Source organism: Saccopteryx bilineata, chromosome 5, assembly GCF_036850765.1.
Source record: "Saccopteryx bilineata isolate mSacBil1 chromosome 5, mSacBil1_pri_phased_curated, whole genome shotgun sequence".
Taxonomy (NCBI): domain Eukaryota; kingdom Metazoa; phylum Chordata; class Mammalia; order Chiroptera; family Emballonuridae; genus Saccopteryx; species Saccopteryx bilineata.
In genome coordinates, this window is record NC_089494.1 from 66,415,020 (window position 1) to 66,431,781 (window position 16,762).

Genomic DNA, 16,762 nt, shown 5'->3' on the forward strand with positions numbered 1-16,762 from the left:
AGAAATCCCGGGTTCAATTCCCAGCCAGGGCACACAGGAGAAGCGCCCATCTGCTTCTCCACCCCTCCCCCTCTCCTTCCTCTCTGTCTCTCTTTTCCTCTCCCACAGCCGAAGCTTCATTGGAGCAAAGATGGCCCGGGTGCTGGGGATGGCTCCTTGGCCTCTGCCCCAGGCGACAGAGCATAGCCCCCTGGTGGGCGTGCGGGGTGAATCCCGGTCGGGCGCATGCAGGAGTCTGTCTGACTGTCTATCCCCATTTCCAGCTTCAGAAAAATACAAAAAAAAAAAAATCTAGTTGTAGTAGTCAATGTTCCGTCAGTAAGTAATTGTATAATTGTGCCTAAATTAATCCATTTTGAGAGCCAGTGTACTTGTCTACTAAGTGAAGATTTTAAACTAAGTATTATACACAAATCTGTACAGTTTTAAAACTATTTAAAATCTATTTTTAAAAAGTTTTCAATTTTAAATCTCACCTCATCTGAAGAATCCAGTTGTCCCAATGTCCCTGTTGCACCTGCAAAACCTTTGAAAAGGAAAAATAAAGTTGCCTTTCTTAGTTGTTACATAATGTTTTACTTTAAAATTATTTTGCTACATCACAGTATCAAAAGCTAAGTTTTGTTGTATTAAGATACCTTATTGTAATAGTTAACATGGCATACTTCAACATTTATATTTAATAAATCTGGACCTGATACTTTATACTTCAATAGGAAATATTCAGTGAAAACCCAAATTTAATCATCACAAATTGTGTTTAGAAGTACCAGTATCTCTTTCTTTTTAGTTGTAAACCATGGTTTACTAAAGTTCTGGGCTACTCTTAACTATAGAAACTACTACATTTTTTACTAGTTTGAACCAGAACATTCAACTAACCAAATTCCAGTTAAGAAAAATGCCTTCCCTTCTTTGGCTAACCTGATCTTTCTTGCTTGAAAATTTTTACTTTTATTACTTTCCTTATAAAAAAAAAATGATACATTATTTAAATTTCTCCAATAATGAATAATGTTTAAGGGGTTTTGTTGTATTTGGGGGGCTCTATATTTTTTATTTTTTATTTATTGTGTTGACATGGTTTCAAGTGTCCCACTCAATATAACAACCTCTACACACTGCATCGTGTCCCCTCTTGCCCCATTCAAAGTCTCTTTATACCCCATTTCACACTCTTTGTCCCCCCATCTCCCTACCTCCACCTCCCCTTTCCCTCTGGAAATTGCTCCCTGTTGTCTGTATCTATGTGTTATGTATAATATATATAATTTGGCTAATCCCTTCACCTTTTTCTTTGTTTGTTTTAATACAGAAAAGTTACCGTTGTCCAAATTAAATATTTAGACAAACCTTGAACTCCCAGAGTGCTAGTGCCAGCAGATGGCTCCTGTATACTATACACAAGTTTATCCTCAGGATAGGTAAGTCCAGAACTCTTCAAAGCTATAAGGTACTTTTCATGACTTTTCTTTGCACAAGCCTTTTCTCCAAGACCTAATGTTTAAAACAAATTTAAAATAAGATAAAGATATTTCCTTCAAAACATAAACACAGTCAACTCAGTCACATATATATATATATATATATAATAGGTAAATATACTAGTCAAGGAAGAACCATAGAATGAATGATACAGAATAGCTTCACATCTTTTTGTGCTCCTGTTTGGCATTAACAACCCCAGAATGTACAGCACATTTATAACAAATAATGAAGTCTACTAAGTAACTAACAATCTAACATACGCCAGAGATTATTTGCAAGACACAGAGGGTACAAAGATTAATAAGGCACAATTCCTGCCTTCAAGGAACCTGAAAATTAGTAGTAGAGAAAGGCAGAAAATACGGTAAAAGACAATTACATTGTAGACTTCACCATTTGGTTTGACAATCTGTGCTCTCACAATACTGTGCAGCCAATTTACTCAAAGCAGAGTACTTAGAACAGGCTTTCTGGGGAAAAAAAAAATGCCTGAGTAAAATTTTAAAATATTACAACTGAAATTACTTGTTAATTCCTGTTTTGCTAGTTTTTTTTGTCATCACATTTAAGAAATTAAAAGTATAATTTCTAGCCTGGCCTATAATGGCACACTGGTTAGAGCAGGGGTCCCCAAACTTTTTACACAGGGGACCAGTTCACTGTCCCTCAGACCGTTGGAGGGCCGGACTATAAAAAAAACTATGAACAAATCCCTATGCACACTGCATATATCTTATTTTAAAGTAAAAAAAACAAAACAGGAACAAATACAATATTTAAAATAAAGAACAAGTAAATTTAAATCAACAAACTGACCAGTATTTCAATGGGAACTATGCTCCTCTCACTGACCACCAATGAAAAAGGTGCCCCTTCTGGAAGTGCGGCAGGGGCCGGAAAAATGGCCTCAGGGGGCCGCATGCGGCCCATGGGCCGTAGTTTGGGGACCCCTGGGTTAGAGTGTCAACCTGGAATGCTGAGGCCACAGTTTTGAAACCCTGGGCTTGCCCCGTCAAGGCACATATGACAATCAATGAACAACTTAAGTAAAGCAACTATGAGTTGATACTTCTCTCTCTTCCACCCCACTCCTCTCTGTAAAATCAATAAATAGCCTGACCAGGCGGTGGCACAGTGGATAGAGCGTCGGACTGGGATGCAGAGGACCCAGGTTCGAGACCTCGAGGTCTCCAGCTTGAGCGCAGGGTCATCTAGTTTAAGCAAGAGCCCACCAGCTTGAACCCAAGGTTGCTGGCTCAAGCAAGGGGTTACTCGGTCTGCTGAAGGCCCACGGTCAAGGCACATATGAGAAGGCAATCAATGAACAACTAAGGTGTTGCAACGCGCAATGAAAAACTGATGATTGATGCTTCTCATCTCTCTTCGTTCCTGTCTGTCTGTCCCCGTCTACCCTGTCTCTGACTCACTCTCTGTCTCTGTACAAAATAAATAAATAAATAATAAATAAATAAATAAAATACTTTAAAAAATAAAGTATAATTTCTACAGAAGTATGTTAAAACTAATTTATTCCCAAAAATATTGAAAAGTTTAGGTTCTATAATTAAATAATCCTAGAACTTTCATTTTAGCATTTCAGCTTACTAATTATTGATTTTTCTATTTTTTAAATATATTATGAAGGATGTAAAAGGGAACACTGATATTTGAGAGTTCCTTCAAAGAAAAAGTTTTTCTCTGTGTGAAAGCCAAATTACCACAGCATTTGCCACCTCTTAGGCAGACTGTATATCTTAAATTAAGGTATCAATCTCTCTGATTATAAAAATATTTATATGTAAATGGCCTGGCCAGGCAGTGGCATAGTGGATAGAGCTCGGCCTGGGATGCAGAGGACCCAGGTTCAAAACCCCAAGGTCGTCAGCTTGAGCACAGGCTTATCCAGCTTGAGCACTGGTCACAAGCTTAAGTGTGAGATCATAGACATGACCCCATGGTCGACTGGCTTGAATCCAGAGGTCACTGGCTTGAAGCCCAAGGTTGTTGGCTTGAACCCAAGGTAGCTGGCTTGAGCAAGGGGTCACTGGCTCAGTTGGAGCCCCTCAATCAAGGCACGTATGAGAAAGCAATCAATGAATAACTGAGGTGCCGCGACTATGAGTTGATGTTTCCCATCTCTGCCTTCCTGTATGTCTGTCCCTCTCTCTCTCTGTCTCTCTCACTATAAAATATGTAAATATATATTTATAGCTTTATATATATATATCTTTATATATATATAAATGAATTTCTTTAGTATTTGCCGAACTTTATTTCTTCTCTTTGCAATAAAAAGTTTTGTTCTGTTTTTCTTTTAATCTCTGTCCAATCTCTCTCTGAGCTAGTTTAAAGAAGAAAAAAAAACTCCAACACAGATTAAACAATTAGGAATATATCCATTCTTCGAGTCAAGTCCCATATTAAAAACAACCATAATTAGATTACAAGGAATAAAGAACTTATAGGATCCTATCTAAGAAATGACTAAATGTCTCCTGAATAATGATGTCACATATTTATCTCACTAAGATAGATGAAATTTTTGTAGTATCCTTTAGTTAACAAAATATATTTCATCAATCCATTCATCTCAACAAACATGAAAAAAATGAACTTATAAAATCATACATGGCCCATGAGCACCGACCTAATCTGGAGCTAGCCTAATATAGTAGCCTTTTTTGTGCCACTATCCCCCCGCATTCTATTTCATTTCAACCACACTAACCTTCTTTACTCCCCTTTTTAAAAAGCTTATTCTCACCCATAAACATGGAGTGATAGTCTTTGTATTTATCCTGTTAGTGATTCAGTAAATACTTATTATTATCTTGGAATAATAAGTATGTTTTTCATCTAATTTGGAAAATTTTAGTCATAATTTCTCCAAGTGTTTTTAATACCCCAATACCCACTCTCCTGTCCTGATGTTTGATAATCTGCTTCTAATAGGTCCCTTAGGTTCTGTTGTTTTCTCTCTGTTCTCTAGATTGAATAACCTACTAATCTGTCTTCACAATTTACTGAGTCTTTCTACATTCTCCATTCTGCTGCTAAGCTTATCCAGTCAATTTTTCAATTAAATCATTGCACTCTACAACAATTTTCAGTGATTTGCAGTTCAAAATTTTTCTTGTTTATATTTCTTTCCTGATTCCTTAACTCTTCAATTATAATTATTTGAATAGGTTTTTCTTTAATTTTTTAAACATGTATATATAATAATTATTTAAATGTCTTTATCTGCTAACTCCAATGTCTGGGCTTTTGTATGTGTGTGTGTGTGACAGAGACAGAGAGAGGGACAGACAAGGACAAACAGACAGAAAGGGAGAGAGATGAGAAGCATAAATTCTTCATTGTGGCTCCTTAGTTGTTCATTGATTGCTTTCTCATATGTGCCTGACTGGGGAGCCCACAGCAGACCAAGTGACCCCTTGCTCAAGCCAGTGAATCTTGAGTTCAAGTCAGCGACCTTGTGCTTCAAGCCAGTGACCTTTGGGCTCAAGCCAGCGACCATGGGGTCATGTCTATGATCCCACGCTCAAGCCAGCAACCTTGCACTCAAGCTGGCGAGCCCGTGCTCAAGCCAGATGAGCCCACACTCAAGCTGGCGACCCTGGAGTTTCAAACCTGGGTCCTCTGCATCCCAGTTGGACATGCTATCCACTGCACCACCACCTGGCCAGGCAGGTTATTTCAAAGTCAGTTTCTATTGACTATTCTTTTTCTTGTTTATATAAAGTGCCCAATTTCTTATTTCCTTGCATGTCCAGTGGTTTTTGTTATATACTGGACATTCTAATTCTGGATTCTGTTATCTTCCTTTGAAGAGTATTCATTGTAATTATAGAAGATTGTTCAATTATCAGCCTGATCACCTAGAACTCATGAAGGTTTGGTTTTACGTTTTAGTAAATAGGAGACCTATGGAAAGCTTAAGGTTCTCAAAAGACCCTCTAAACTGGCAGGAATAAACTCCATACCCTACTTTCCGCACAGATACTGTCAGGGTTTTAGGCTTCATTAAGGCTGACCTAGAATAGCCTGAACTGAACTCCAGTGTCTCCCAATACTGCTTAACTGTTAATATTTCTATTCTGCTTTTTTTAAAATTCAATGAGAGGAGGGGAGGCAGAGAGACAGACTCCTGCATGTACCCCCAGCCAGGTTCTACCCAGCAAGCCCACTAGGGGTGATGCTCTGCCCATCTGGGGCATTGCTCCATTGCTCAGCAACCAACCTCATCTTAATGCCTGAGGTGGAGGCCAAGGAGCCATCCTCAGCGCCTGTGGCCAACTCACTCCAATCGAGCCATGGCTGCAGGAGAAGAAGGGGGGAGGAGGTAAGAAGCAAATGAATGCTTCTCCTGTGTGCCCTGACCGGGAATCGAACCCAGGACATCTACATGCCAGGCCGATGCTCTACCACTGAGCAAACCAGCCAGAGCTCTATCCTGCTTTTAACCCTATAGCAGTCATTCTCCAGGAAGCCTTAGGTAGTTTCATCCTGTACATATATATGTCAATCTCTAGCCAAGCACATTCAGGATCCTTCATCTATCTGCCCCAGAGATTCCAGTTTCCAACTATCCTAAAATGTGATCCCTGCCTTCTTAGCTCAGTTGGACCACCAGGCTGTTCCCATCCAGCCTGCAGCACTACAAGCAGAAGTTATCTCCAGACAGAGATTCAAGGCAATCGTGGGGCTCATCTCATGCTTTTCCTTTCTCTCAAAGGTTTACAGTCTTGTATTACCTGTTGTTCAATGCCTAAAAACAGGTGCCTTTCATTTTTTTCAAGTTTTATATTATTTATGGCATTAGGGCTAGTCTAATTGTCAGAAGTGGAAGATGTCCTCTACCTAGAACCTAACCTTATCTCTTTACCTCACTGCTGTGAAGCTTCCTCACTTTCCGCATCTGTGAAATCAGGTCTCTCTCCTATAAAAATTTGTCCTACCCTTTCATAGTATTTACTACAGTTTATAATTACATGTTTTTTTAGTCTGAGGGTTTTATTAATGTCATCTCACTCACCATAAGGTTATAAGGATAAGAATAGGATTATCAGGTTTATTAATTACATTCTCTACCCCAAACTCTCATACCTAGGCCCAAGATTTTTGTTGAAGAAATAAATATATCAGAATATCTCTAAATAACACATGATTAACAATAAAGATAAAAATTATACCAAAAAACAAGATAAACTTCAATTTTCGAACATGTTATTTGAGCCAGCAAAAAAAAGAATGCTATTTATAAGATTTTTTAATTGATATATTTATTGTACTATAAATTTGAGCTAAATTAAAGGTACAAAAACTAAAATATTTTATATATAATAGTATATTATATATCATATAAAAACACACTCAACAATTCCAAGGTCTATAACTTAAACTCTACATTATTATAAAATCCTGGACCATACAACCCAAAAGTTTAGAATACCAAAGATCAAAACAAAAGAATGGTTGTTGTTACTGTTTGAAGAAAATAAGGAAAAATATAATTATAATTATGTCACACCAAAACTTAGAAGACTTGGTTCTATCCTAACTTCAAAATAAGTTAGCTGTAAGGACTGGAACTAGTCATTTAATTTTTCTGGGGCTTGGTTGCTTCATCCATAAAGTACAATGTATTCTTAATAACCTCTAGCTTTATGAAAAAAAATCTACATTTTACTTTTAAGTTCTAAAATATATAACTTCTAATAATTATAGTAATATAAGTAAATTTTAACATTCCTCTATGCTAACACTTTACTCACCAGAAGTCAGATCTTTGTAGTTCTGTTGGTTTGTCAAAACCTGAGTAAGAACAGACCGCATTGCTCCTCCCATTTTAGTTAGATCTTCTAAAAAGGAAATTTGAGGTTCCAAAAGCTGAAGGACTTTGTTAAGGTCTTTTTCTGATGGTACATCAGCTGCTAAAGAAAAACAACAACAAAAACCCATAAAATTAACTTTTTAAAAAAATATTTTGTTAAGGCACTGGCCAGGTAACTCAGTTGGTTAGGCATCAACCCAATTCCAAGGTTGCTGGTTCAACCCCCCGTCAGGGCAATTACAAGAATCATCCAATAAATGCAAAAATAAGTGGACCAAAAATTAATGTTTCTCTCTCCCTTCCTCCCTCTCTAAAACCAGTATAAAAACTTTTTTTAATTTTTTTGATAAAATAACAATATTTTATTCTTTTAAAATTATAGTGACTTAAATGATAGTACATCTTATAAATAAAAACGTTAATTTAGCCTGACCAGTGGTAGTGTGGTGGATAGAGAATTGACCTGGGACACTGAGGTCCCAGATTCAAAACCCCCAGAATCAAGGTCACCGGCTTGAGTGCAGGGTTGCCAACTTGAGTGTGGGATCATCAACATGATCCCAAGGTTGCTGGCTTTAGCAAGGGGTCAGTGGCCCATCTGGAACTCCCCAGTCAAGGCACATATGAGAAGCAATCAATGAACTAAAGTTCCGCAACTACAAGTTGATGCTTTTCATCTCTCTCCCTTCCTGCCCCTCCCCATATATATATATATATATATATATATATATATATATATATATATATATATATATATATTTTTTTTTTTTTTTTTTTTTTTTTTTTTTTTTAAAGTTAATGTAAGGACTCTATCTGAAAATTAGGTATCTACCCACCACCCCAGCCTAGGGTCAACTTGCTCAGGAATTCAATCCTGTAAGAAAAGGTTGATAAGAAATGATGCCATAAGGTAGTATTTAATTTATGTAAGAAGCATTTAGTTTGAGGGCCCTATATTTCTAGATATATAAATGTAATAAGATCATTACAAAATTAGACGGTATTTATGAAAACATTAAGATAACTCCCTAAAGTAAAACAAGACCAAAATCAAATATATTGAGAGTAGTGTAAAAATATTAGTACAAAACTATGTCAGCTCTAAATTTAAACTTGTGGAGCAAATAATACATCCTCTATCATTCCAAAAATACAGACTCATGTTAGCTAAAGGTCAAAGCAACTACAATGAAAAATAACTGTTTTCATACAAATTAATGTTTTCACTAAAACAATTCTAAAATACCAGGCAATATATGCTTAGTATAGATAGAAAGAGAAAAAAAGAAACTTGGATAGTAACTGAAAAAGAATATTTAAGAGGAAAAAAAACTGCTTTAGAGGAACTGAAATCTAAAAGAAAGAAGTGAGTAGAGAGATTTAGAGCTTAGCTATAATTGGTTTAAAAAAATGCATATATCCCTGGCTAGTGGCGCAATGGATAAAGAGTTGTCCCAGCGCACCTAGGTCACCAGTTCAACTCCAAGTAGTCGGGTTAATCCCAAGGGCACCAACTTGACCCCATGGGCCCCAGTTCAAGCCCTGTCAGGGCACATATGAAAGCAATCAATGGGTCCACAACTAAGTGGAGAGAGTTGATGCTTCTGTCTCTTCCTTCTCCTCTCTCTCTCTCTCAAACTCAATGGGGGAAAAAATCATATAAGGGAGCTAGCAGGGTCCTGTATGCCCGGGAAAGGGGACATCAATTGCATTCATTAATTCAGCATCTACTCCTTGATGAAAACTGAGAAGCAAAACTAGATAAGATCTAGTTCCTACCACAAGGAACTCACACCTAGTTCAAAGATAATCTGTGAATGAAATTCTAGATAACATTGAGTCCTGGGACCCAAACCAAAAGCTTTACTTTCTCAGTACAAAACTAATACTGTATATTATTCAGTATTACGCAGTAAAATAGTAAATACTGACATTTGTTTTCCGTTTCTAAGGGCTCTAACACAAGTTCTGACATTGGTCTGAGGTGAAATAAAAACTGAAGAAAGGCAACTATAAAATCACAAGATCTCTGAACTTCCATTACTACAGATTAGATAATTTCAAATCTTATTTATTTATTTATTTATTTATTTTGAGAGACAGACAGATAGGGACAGACAGAAAGGGAGAGAGATGAGAAGCATCAATTCTTCATTGTGGCACTATAGTTGTTCATTAATTGCTTTCTCTTAAGTGTTTTGACCGGAGTGGGGCTCCAGTTGAGCCACTGACCCCTTACTCAAGCCAGCAACCTTGGACTCACACCAGTGACCTTGGGTTTCAGGCCACCGACCACTGGGCTCAAGTCAGTGACCATGGGGTCACGTCTATGATCCCATGCTCAAGCTAGCAACTCCACGCTCAAGATGATGAGCCCACACTCAAGCCAGAAGAGCCGCACTCAAGCTGGTGACCTCAGGGTTTCAAACCTGGGTCCTCTGCATCCCAGGCCAACACTGTGCCACCACCTGTTCAGGCTCAAGTTCTTTCTTTAATGTTCAATTATTTTTTTTCTACACAGACACAAGGAATTTATATTGAGCACAAATGATTATCTAGAAAGAAAAGTATCATAAATCTAAGTTCATGAAGCTCATCTTAAGACAAAAAAGCATTTCCATTCATTCCTTTATGTTTTCAGATAATGGTTACAGATAATTATCAAAGCTACATATCTACATTATCATTATAACTGCTAAATGTTACTACAGGGAAAAATAAATATAATATACTTTTGTTTGAATTATTTGGTGATTATGAGAAATCATACAGAAGGCAAGATCAATCACTCAAGTTCAATGGGCTCTGGTTCTTTTATTCCAAAGACAGAATAGTTTGCAACTAAATCAAAATAATATTTCTATATTTTACAACATATACTCTGAGAAGAGTAGAAGCACTTAACAAAGGATTGTATAATTTGCTAATAATGTAGAAATAAGAAAGTGTTCGCTCACAATGAAAATTACAAAGCTTTAGGAATAATGAAGATGCTATGTAATATTTCTTCACACTTTAAGGAAGGGGAACAGACAGAACACAAAAATGTATGGCATAGACCCTGGCCAGTTGGCTCCGAGGTAAAGCGTTGTTGGCCCTGCAAGTGGAAGTCCCAGGTTCAATTTCTGGTCAGGGCACACAGGAGAAGTAACCATCTGCTTCTATATCCCTCTCCCTCTCCCTTCTCTCTCTCTCTATTGCCCTCCTGCAGCCATGGCTCGATTGAGCAAGTTGCCCCAAGTGCTGAGGATGGCTCCAAGGCCTCGCCTAAGGTACTAAAATAGCTCGGTTGCCCAGCAATGGAGCAGCCCCGATGGGCAGAACATCAGCCCCAGACAGGGACTGCTGAATGGGGGTGCATGCGGAAGTCTGTCTCTCCACCTCCCTGCATCATACGTAGATATGTAGCTTTGATAATTATCTGTAACCATTATCTAAAAACATAAAAATAAAAAGTTATCTTTGATCCCAGGAGCACAGAGTGCCAAACTGTGACAACTACAAGGTTGTTTAATTAATATTTAATTAAAGTATTTAATTGTTTAATTACTTAATATTTAGAAGGGAGGTTTAATGTTTATTTTATTGATTTGAGAGAGAGAGGAAGGCAGGCAGAGAGAGAGAAAGAGAGAGACTGACACAGCACATCACTCTGTTTTTGTATATAGCCTGCCCAGGGATCAAACCAGCAGCCTCTGCCACTTTGGGATGATGCTCTAACCCACTGAGCTCTCCGATCAGGGCTTTTTTTTTCCTTTATTTTAGAGAGAGTGGAAGGGAGGGAGACTGAGAGGAAGAGGTAGAGGGAGAGAGAGATTTGTTGTTCTATTTACTTACATATTCTTTGGTTGGTTCCTGTACATATGTGCCCTGACCAGGAATCAAACCCACAACGTTGGCATATCGGGAGGGTGTTCTAAAGCAACTGAGCTCCCCAGCCAGAAATAGTGTGTTTTTATTTAATATTTCACAGTCGTCTCATAAAAATGTTAAGCAAAAAAATGATATCTAAAAAAATTTACCTTGTTATCAGTGCTAAACTTGTTAACTAGAACTTAAAAAGGAGCACATAAAAAAGAGCACAAACAAGAGTAGATTAAACATACCTGGTTCATTATAGCCTTCTCTTAAGTACTGAATGAGACAAAAAATAAATCTTGGAAGAACAAATTCAGACATCATCAGTAAGTCTTTGGGGACACAAGGAATATTTGAACTTGATTTAATCTGATGCCTTCTGCAAAACCTGTATTACAAGAAAAAAAAAACCAATTAATAATGATGTCTATTCTGTCAAAAATACAGTATTTCTATTTACAGTATCCATAAACAGAATACAAAACAATATCAAAGCCAAAGTATTCTTCCTTTATAATTTTTAAGGCACCAAGTTAAAAAAAATACATAGTTTTAATAAAGATATTGAAATAAAAAAAGATACTGAAGGTATTTCTTCCCAATAAAAAAGCATACTAGTTTAAGTCCTAACTAGAATACAAAAGGAAAATCTCATTACAGGATTTATATCTTAACTGAATTAATTACCTTCAAATAGTTTATCACTCTATCCTTTATAAACCACTATCATTTCCCAAAAATTTGTATTCTTTAACTCAACTATTTCTAACTTACTGCTTTAATATATGAATGACATAAATACTTTAACTTTATTTTAAAAGTTTATACACTAAAGTATATACATTTGAATTTATTTATACTTATTTTAAAGCATGATTGACATATCTGAGCAAAAATGAAGTAAAATATTCTATAGTCACAGTCCAATAACCACAACTAAAGTATTGCATGACTAAACACAAAATAACCATACTAAATATATAAAATTCCAAGAAATAATTTTATTCAGAAGAATGTAGAAACTATCTTAGCTAAAAAACATAAAAGATCTGAATAGAGAAAACTATATACCCAAATAAAATATCCAATTTTTTTTTTTTTTAAAGTCACTTCCACCAAACTTAATGCCATTAGATTTAAATCCCAATGAGACTACAAACTAATTCTAAAGATCAAATGGGCCCCGGTCAGTTGGCTCAGTGGTAGAGTGTTGGCCCAGTGTGTGGATGTCCTGGGTTCGATTCCTGGTCAGGGCACACAGGAAAAGCGACCATCTAATTCTCCTCCCCCCTTCTCTCTCTCTCTTTCTTTCTCTCTCTCTCTTTCCTTTTCTTCCCCTCCTCTCACTTGGAAAAAAATTTAAAAAATAAAGTTCAAAAGGAAGAAAATATGTATGAAAAAAATCAGCACAGATTGAAAATAAAAGTTAACGACAGTGCCTTAGTCTTTAAAACATAGTACAAAGCTGTAATTTAAAAAAATCTCTGTTAAAGTGATAACATCAATGAACCACACTGGAGTCTAGAAGTAAGACTATATAAAGTTGTGACTATAATAAATGCAGCATCTAAATTCAATGGGGAGAAGACAAAAAATTGCTTTAGAATAATTGATTATTTAAATGCAGGCTGTAAATTTGATATTTTTACACCATATGCAAAATATATTTTATACAGATCAAAATCAAATGTGAAAAAAGTTACCAGGAAGAAAATAAACTATTCCCCAACATTATCTCAAGGTATAGAAAGCCTAAGTAAGACTTAAAACTAAAACCCATAGAAGATAACAATTAACTACATAAATCAGAAGCTTCTATGTAGAAGACATATTATGAAAAAGGTAACTATTATCCCTTAAGGTTCAAACCTTTATTTAAAAGGAAATATGAATTAGCCTAACCAGGCAGTGGTGCAGTAAGTAGATGGAGCATCAGACTGGACGCAGTGCATCCAGGTTCGAGGCCCCGAGGTCGCCAGCTTGAGTACGGGATCATCTGGTTTGAGCAAGGCTCACCAGCTTGAGCCCAAGGTCACTGGCTTGAGCAAGGGGTAACTTGGTCTGCTGTAGCCCCCTCCCCCCCGTCAAGACACATATGAGAAAGCAATCAATGAACAACTAAGGTGCCGCAATGAAGAATTGATGCGTCTCATCTCTCCCTCCCTGTTTGTTCCTATCTATCCCTCTCTCTGTCTCTCTCTGTTTCTGTCACACAAAAAAAAAAGGAAATACAAATTTAAGAACCTCTTTCAGCTGTGCACACAAAATAAAAATATTCTCAAGGAAACTTTTAAAATGCTACCATTTCTATTTTAAGAGTCTTTAAGGATAAAAAAACAAACAAACCTGGAACCTGGCTCTGTGACAGCTTAGAGAACCAGCAGGGATCTAAGATAATTTACTTTAAGCACTTACAAACATAAGTGTAAAGGAGAAAACACAGATGAAAGGAAAGCCAAAGTAGAAGAATGAGAAAACATACTGGGCACAAAGACTGAAGGATGCAGTGAAAGGCTCTAAGGCTGAAAAGCAGGAGGAGAGAAAGGATTAGATAAAGGAGGGTACAAAAGCTCTCTTACATACTCAGTGCAGGAAAGAAACCATTCAAAAAAGTTAATGGGAAAAGAGCAAAGAACAATTTGAACAGAGTGTCAAGTGACTTCAAGGGGTAATATTTCAACCTGGAACTAAGCGCAAGGGACAGCAAGACTGGTCTAAGCAACCTAGGGACTGAGGTTACAGGAATGTATCAGATTGCTGTGGACTGAACAAATTAATAGCCAAAAGACTAAAGAACCAAGCTCTGTGAGCTAGTTTAAATAATGTTGGGCTGTCCAACATGGATGTAACATACTATAAGATCATAGTGTGGGAACTAAAGCATCTTACATAGTAAGTATTTCACAAAGGCTTGATGAAACAAAGACTTAATCTAATAGAACACCAAAAATAATTTCAAGGTTGTCTAACTGAAGAAAAACCAGGAACCTATTTAATAATCCCAGTTATTCAAACATGCTCTGAAGAACCACTAAATGCATGGCACTTAGACCCTAGAAATACAGGGGCTTTGCTGTCATGGAGCAAACTTTCTATTGGGTGGAAGGAGGGGAGTAAAGGAAAAAGAAAAATAAGTAAATATGAATAAAAAGCTCTATGAAAATAATTTGAAGGCACAATTTATAGGGTACATCCATTAGGTTCCTTTAAATTGGGTCGGGAACTTATGGCTCGCAAGCCAGATGTGGCTCTTTTGATGGCTGCATCTGGATCGCAGACAAATATCTAATAAAAAAATAATAATGTTAAAAATATAAAATATTCTCATGTATTACAATCCATTCATTTCCTACTGCTCATGTTCATGGTTGTGGGTGGCTGGAGCCAATCACAGCTGTCCTCCGGGACAACACCAAATTTTTATTGGATAATGCATAACGTACACGGGTCGTTGTGAGGTCAGGAAGTAAACTTCCCTCCTTTTAATCAAGTAGTCAACTAGCTAATTGCAGAAAGCATTTTGACGAAGAGGATGGTTAAAAGAAAAAAAGATGAAGAGTATCGTACATTTCAGCAGGAATGGACAGAGGAATTCACCTGTGTGGAGAGAGCAGGTTCTGCCGTGTGTCTAATATGCAATGATAAAATTGCATCGATGAAACGGTCAAATATAAAGCGGCACTTTGACACACGCCATATACTACATTTCCATCGAAATATCCAGCAGGGAACAGCAGGAAGAAAGCATGTCAAGAGCTACTGTGTAGAGTACAAGCTAGTCAGCAGCAACTCTGTGTTTGGATCCAACAAGGTGACTGGAATTCGGCTAGCTTTGCTGGTGCTTTAGCAATTGTGAGAAACGGAAAGCCATTCACAGATGAGGAGTATGCCAAAACATTCATGCTTGATGTTGCTAATGAACTTTTTGATGACTTTTTGGATAAAGACAAGATAATCAAATGAATAAAAGACATGCCTCTGTCGGCAAGAACTGTTCACAATTGTACCATCATGATGGCAAATCAAATGGAGGCAACACAAGTGAAGGACATAAATGCAGCACCATTCTTTTCTCTAGCTTTGGATGAGTCAACAGACGTAAGCCATTTATCCCAGTTCAGCGTGATTGCAAGGTATGCTGTCGGTGACACACTACGTGAGGAAAGTCTTGCTGTTTTGCCTATGAAAGAGACAACAAGAGGGAAGAATTTATTCAAGTCTTTCACTGAGTTCGCTAAAGAAAAAAATCTACCGATGGATAAACTTATTTCGGTGTGTACTGATGGTGCTCCATGCATGGTGGGGAAAAACAGGATTCGTAGTGCTTCTTTGTGAACATGAAAAGAGACCCATCCTAAGTTTTCACTGCATCCTACATCAGGAGGTGCTTTGTGCTCAGATGTGTGGCGAGCAGCTTAGTGAGGTGATGTCGCTGGTCATTCGGGTGGTCAGCTTTATTGTTGCCCAAACTTTAAATGATCACCAGTTTAAAACACTGCTGGATGAAGTTGGGAATAATTATCCTGGTCTGCTTCTGCACACCAATGTGCATTGGTTGTCAAGAAGGAAGGTGCTCAGCCATTTCGTGGCTTGTCTGAGCGAAATTCAGACTTTTCTTGAAATGAAAAACGTCGAGCATCCTGAGTTAGCTAACACTGAGTGGTTCCTGAAGTTCTACTATCTCATGGACATGATTGAACATCTGAACCAGCTCAATGTGAAAATGCAAGGCATTGGAAATACAGTCTTATCCCTTCAACAAGCAGTATTTGCATTTGAAAACAAGCTGGAACTCTTCATTGCCAACAGTGAACCAGGTCGTTTACTACACTTTGAAAAACTGGGAGAGTTTAAAGATGCATGCACAGCAAGTGACCCTGCTCAACATCTTCATCTCCAGCAGCTAGCAGGCTTCACGTCTAATCTCCTGCAGTCATTCAAAGCGCGCTTTGGAGAATTTTGTGAGCACACTCGTCTTTTTAAGTTCAACACCCATCTACCACAAGAGTGTGCAGTGGACAGCGCCGACCTGAGTTACATCCCTGGTGTCTCCATCAGAGATTTTGAGCTACAAGCTGCTGACCTGAAAGCTTCAAACATGTGGGTGAATAAGTTCAAGTCACTGAATGAAGATTTGGAAAGACTTGCACAACAGCAAGCAGAGTTGGAGAGCAAACACAAGTGGGGAGAAATGAAAAAACTTCAACCCGCGGACCAGCTGATTGTCAAAACTTGGAACGTACTTCCCGTCACATACCACACACTGCAGCGTGAGAGTATTGCTGTACTGAAAATACTCACGTATGCATGTGAGCAGTCTTTCTCACATGTAAAGAACATTAAAACCAACCTACGATCACGTTTAACAGATGGAAGTCTCAACGCCTGCATGAAGCTTAACCTCACCACATATCAACCAGACTACAAAGCCATCAGCAAAATCATGCAGCACCAGAAATCGCATTAATGGTAAGAAGTACTTTATTCATCATTGGTTAGCAACAGCATAACAATGTTATTAAAAAGAATTCAGAGACTTATTGTACTTTAAAAGTATTGGTCTTACATAAAATGCACACA

The 16,762-nt window shown here is 37.5% G+C and overlaps 1 protein-coding gene across 1 annotated transcript in view; it reads right to left on the reverse strand.

Annotated features, from left to right (window-relative positions):
• UBR3 (ubiquitin protein ligase E3 component n-recognin 3) overlaps positions 1–16,762 on the reverse strand; it is a 240,891-nt gene that overhangs the window by 170,063 nt on the left and 54,066 nt on the right. The window contains exons 2-5 of the mRNA XM_066233324.1: positions 11,431–11,570; positions 7,266–7,424; positions 1,354–1,497; positions 477–526 (exon numbers count right to left, since the gene is read on the reverse strand). Coding sequence (XP_066089421.1) covers positions 477–526; positions 1,354–1,497; positions 7,266–7,424; positions 11,431–11,570 — 493 coding nt within the window. The remainder of the gene's footprint in view (positions 1–476; positions 527–1,353; positions 1,498–7,265; positions 7,425–11,430; positions 11,571–16,762) is intronic.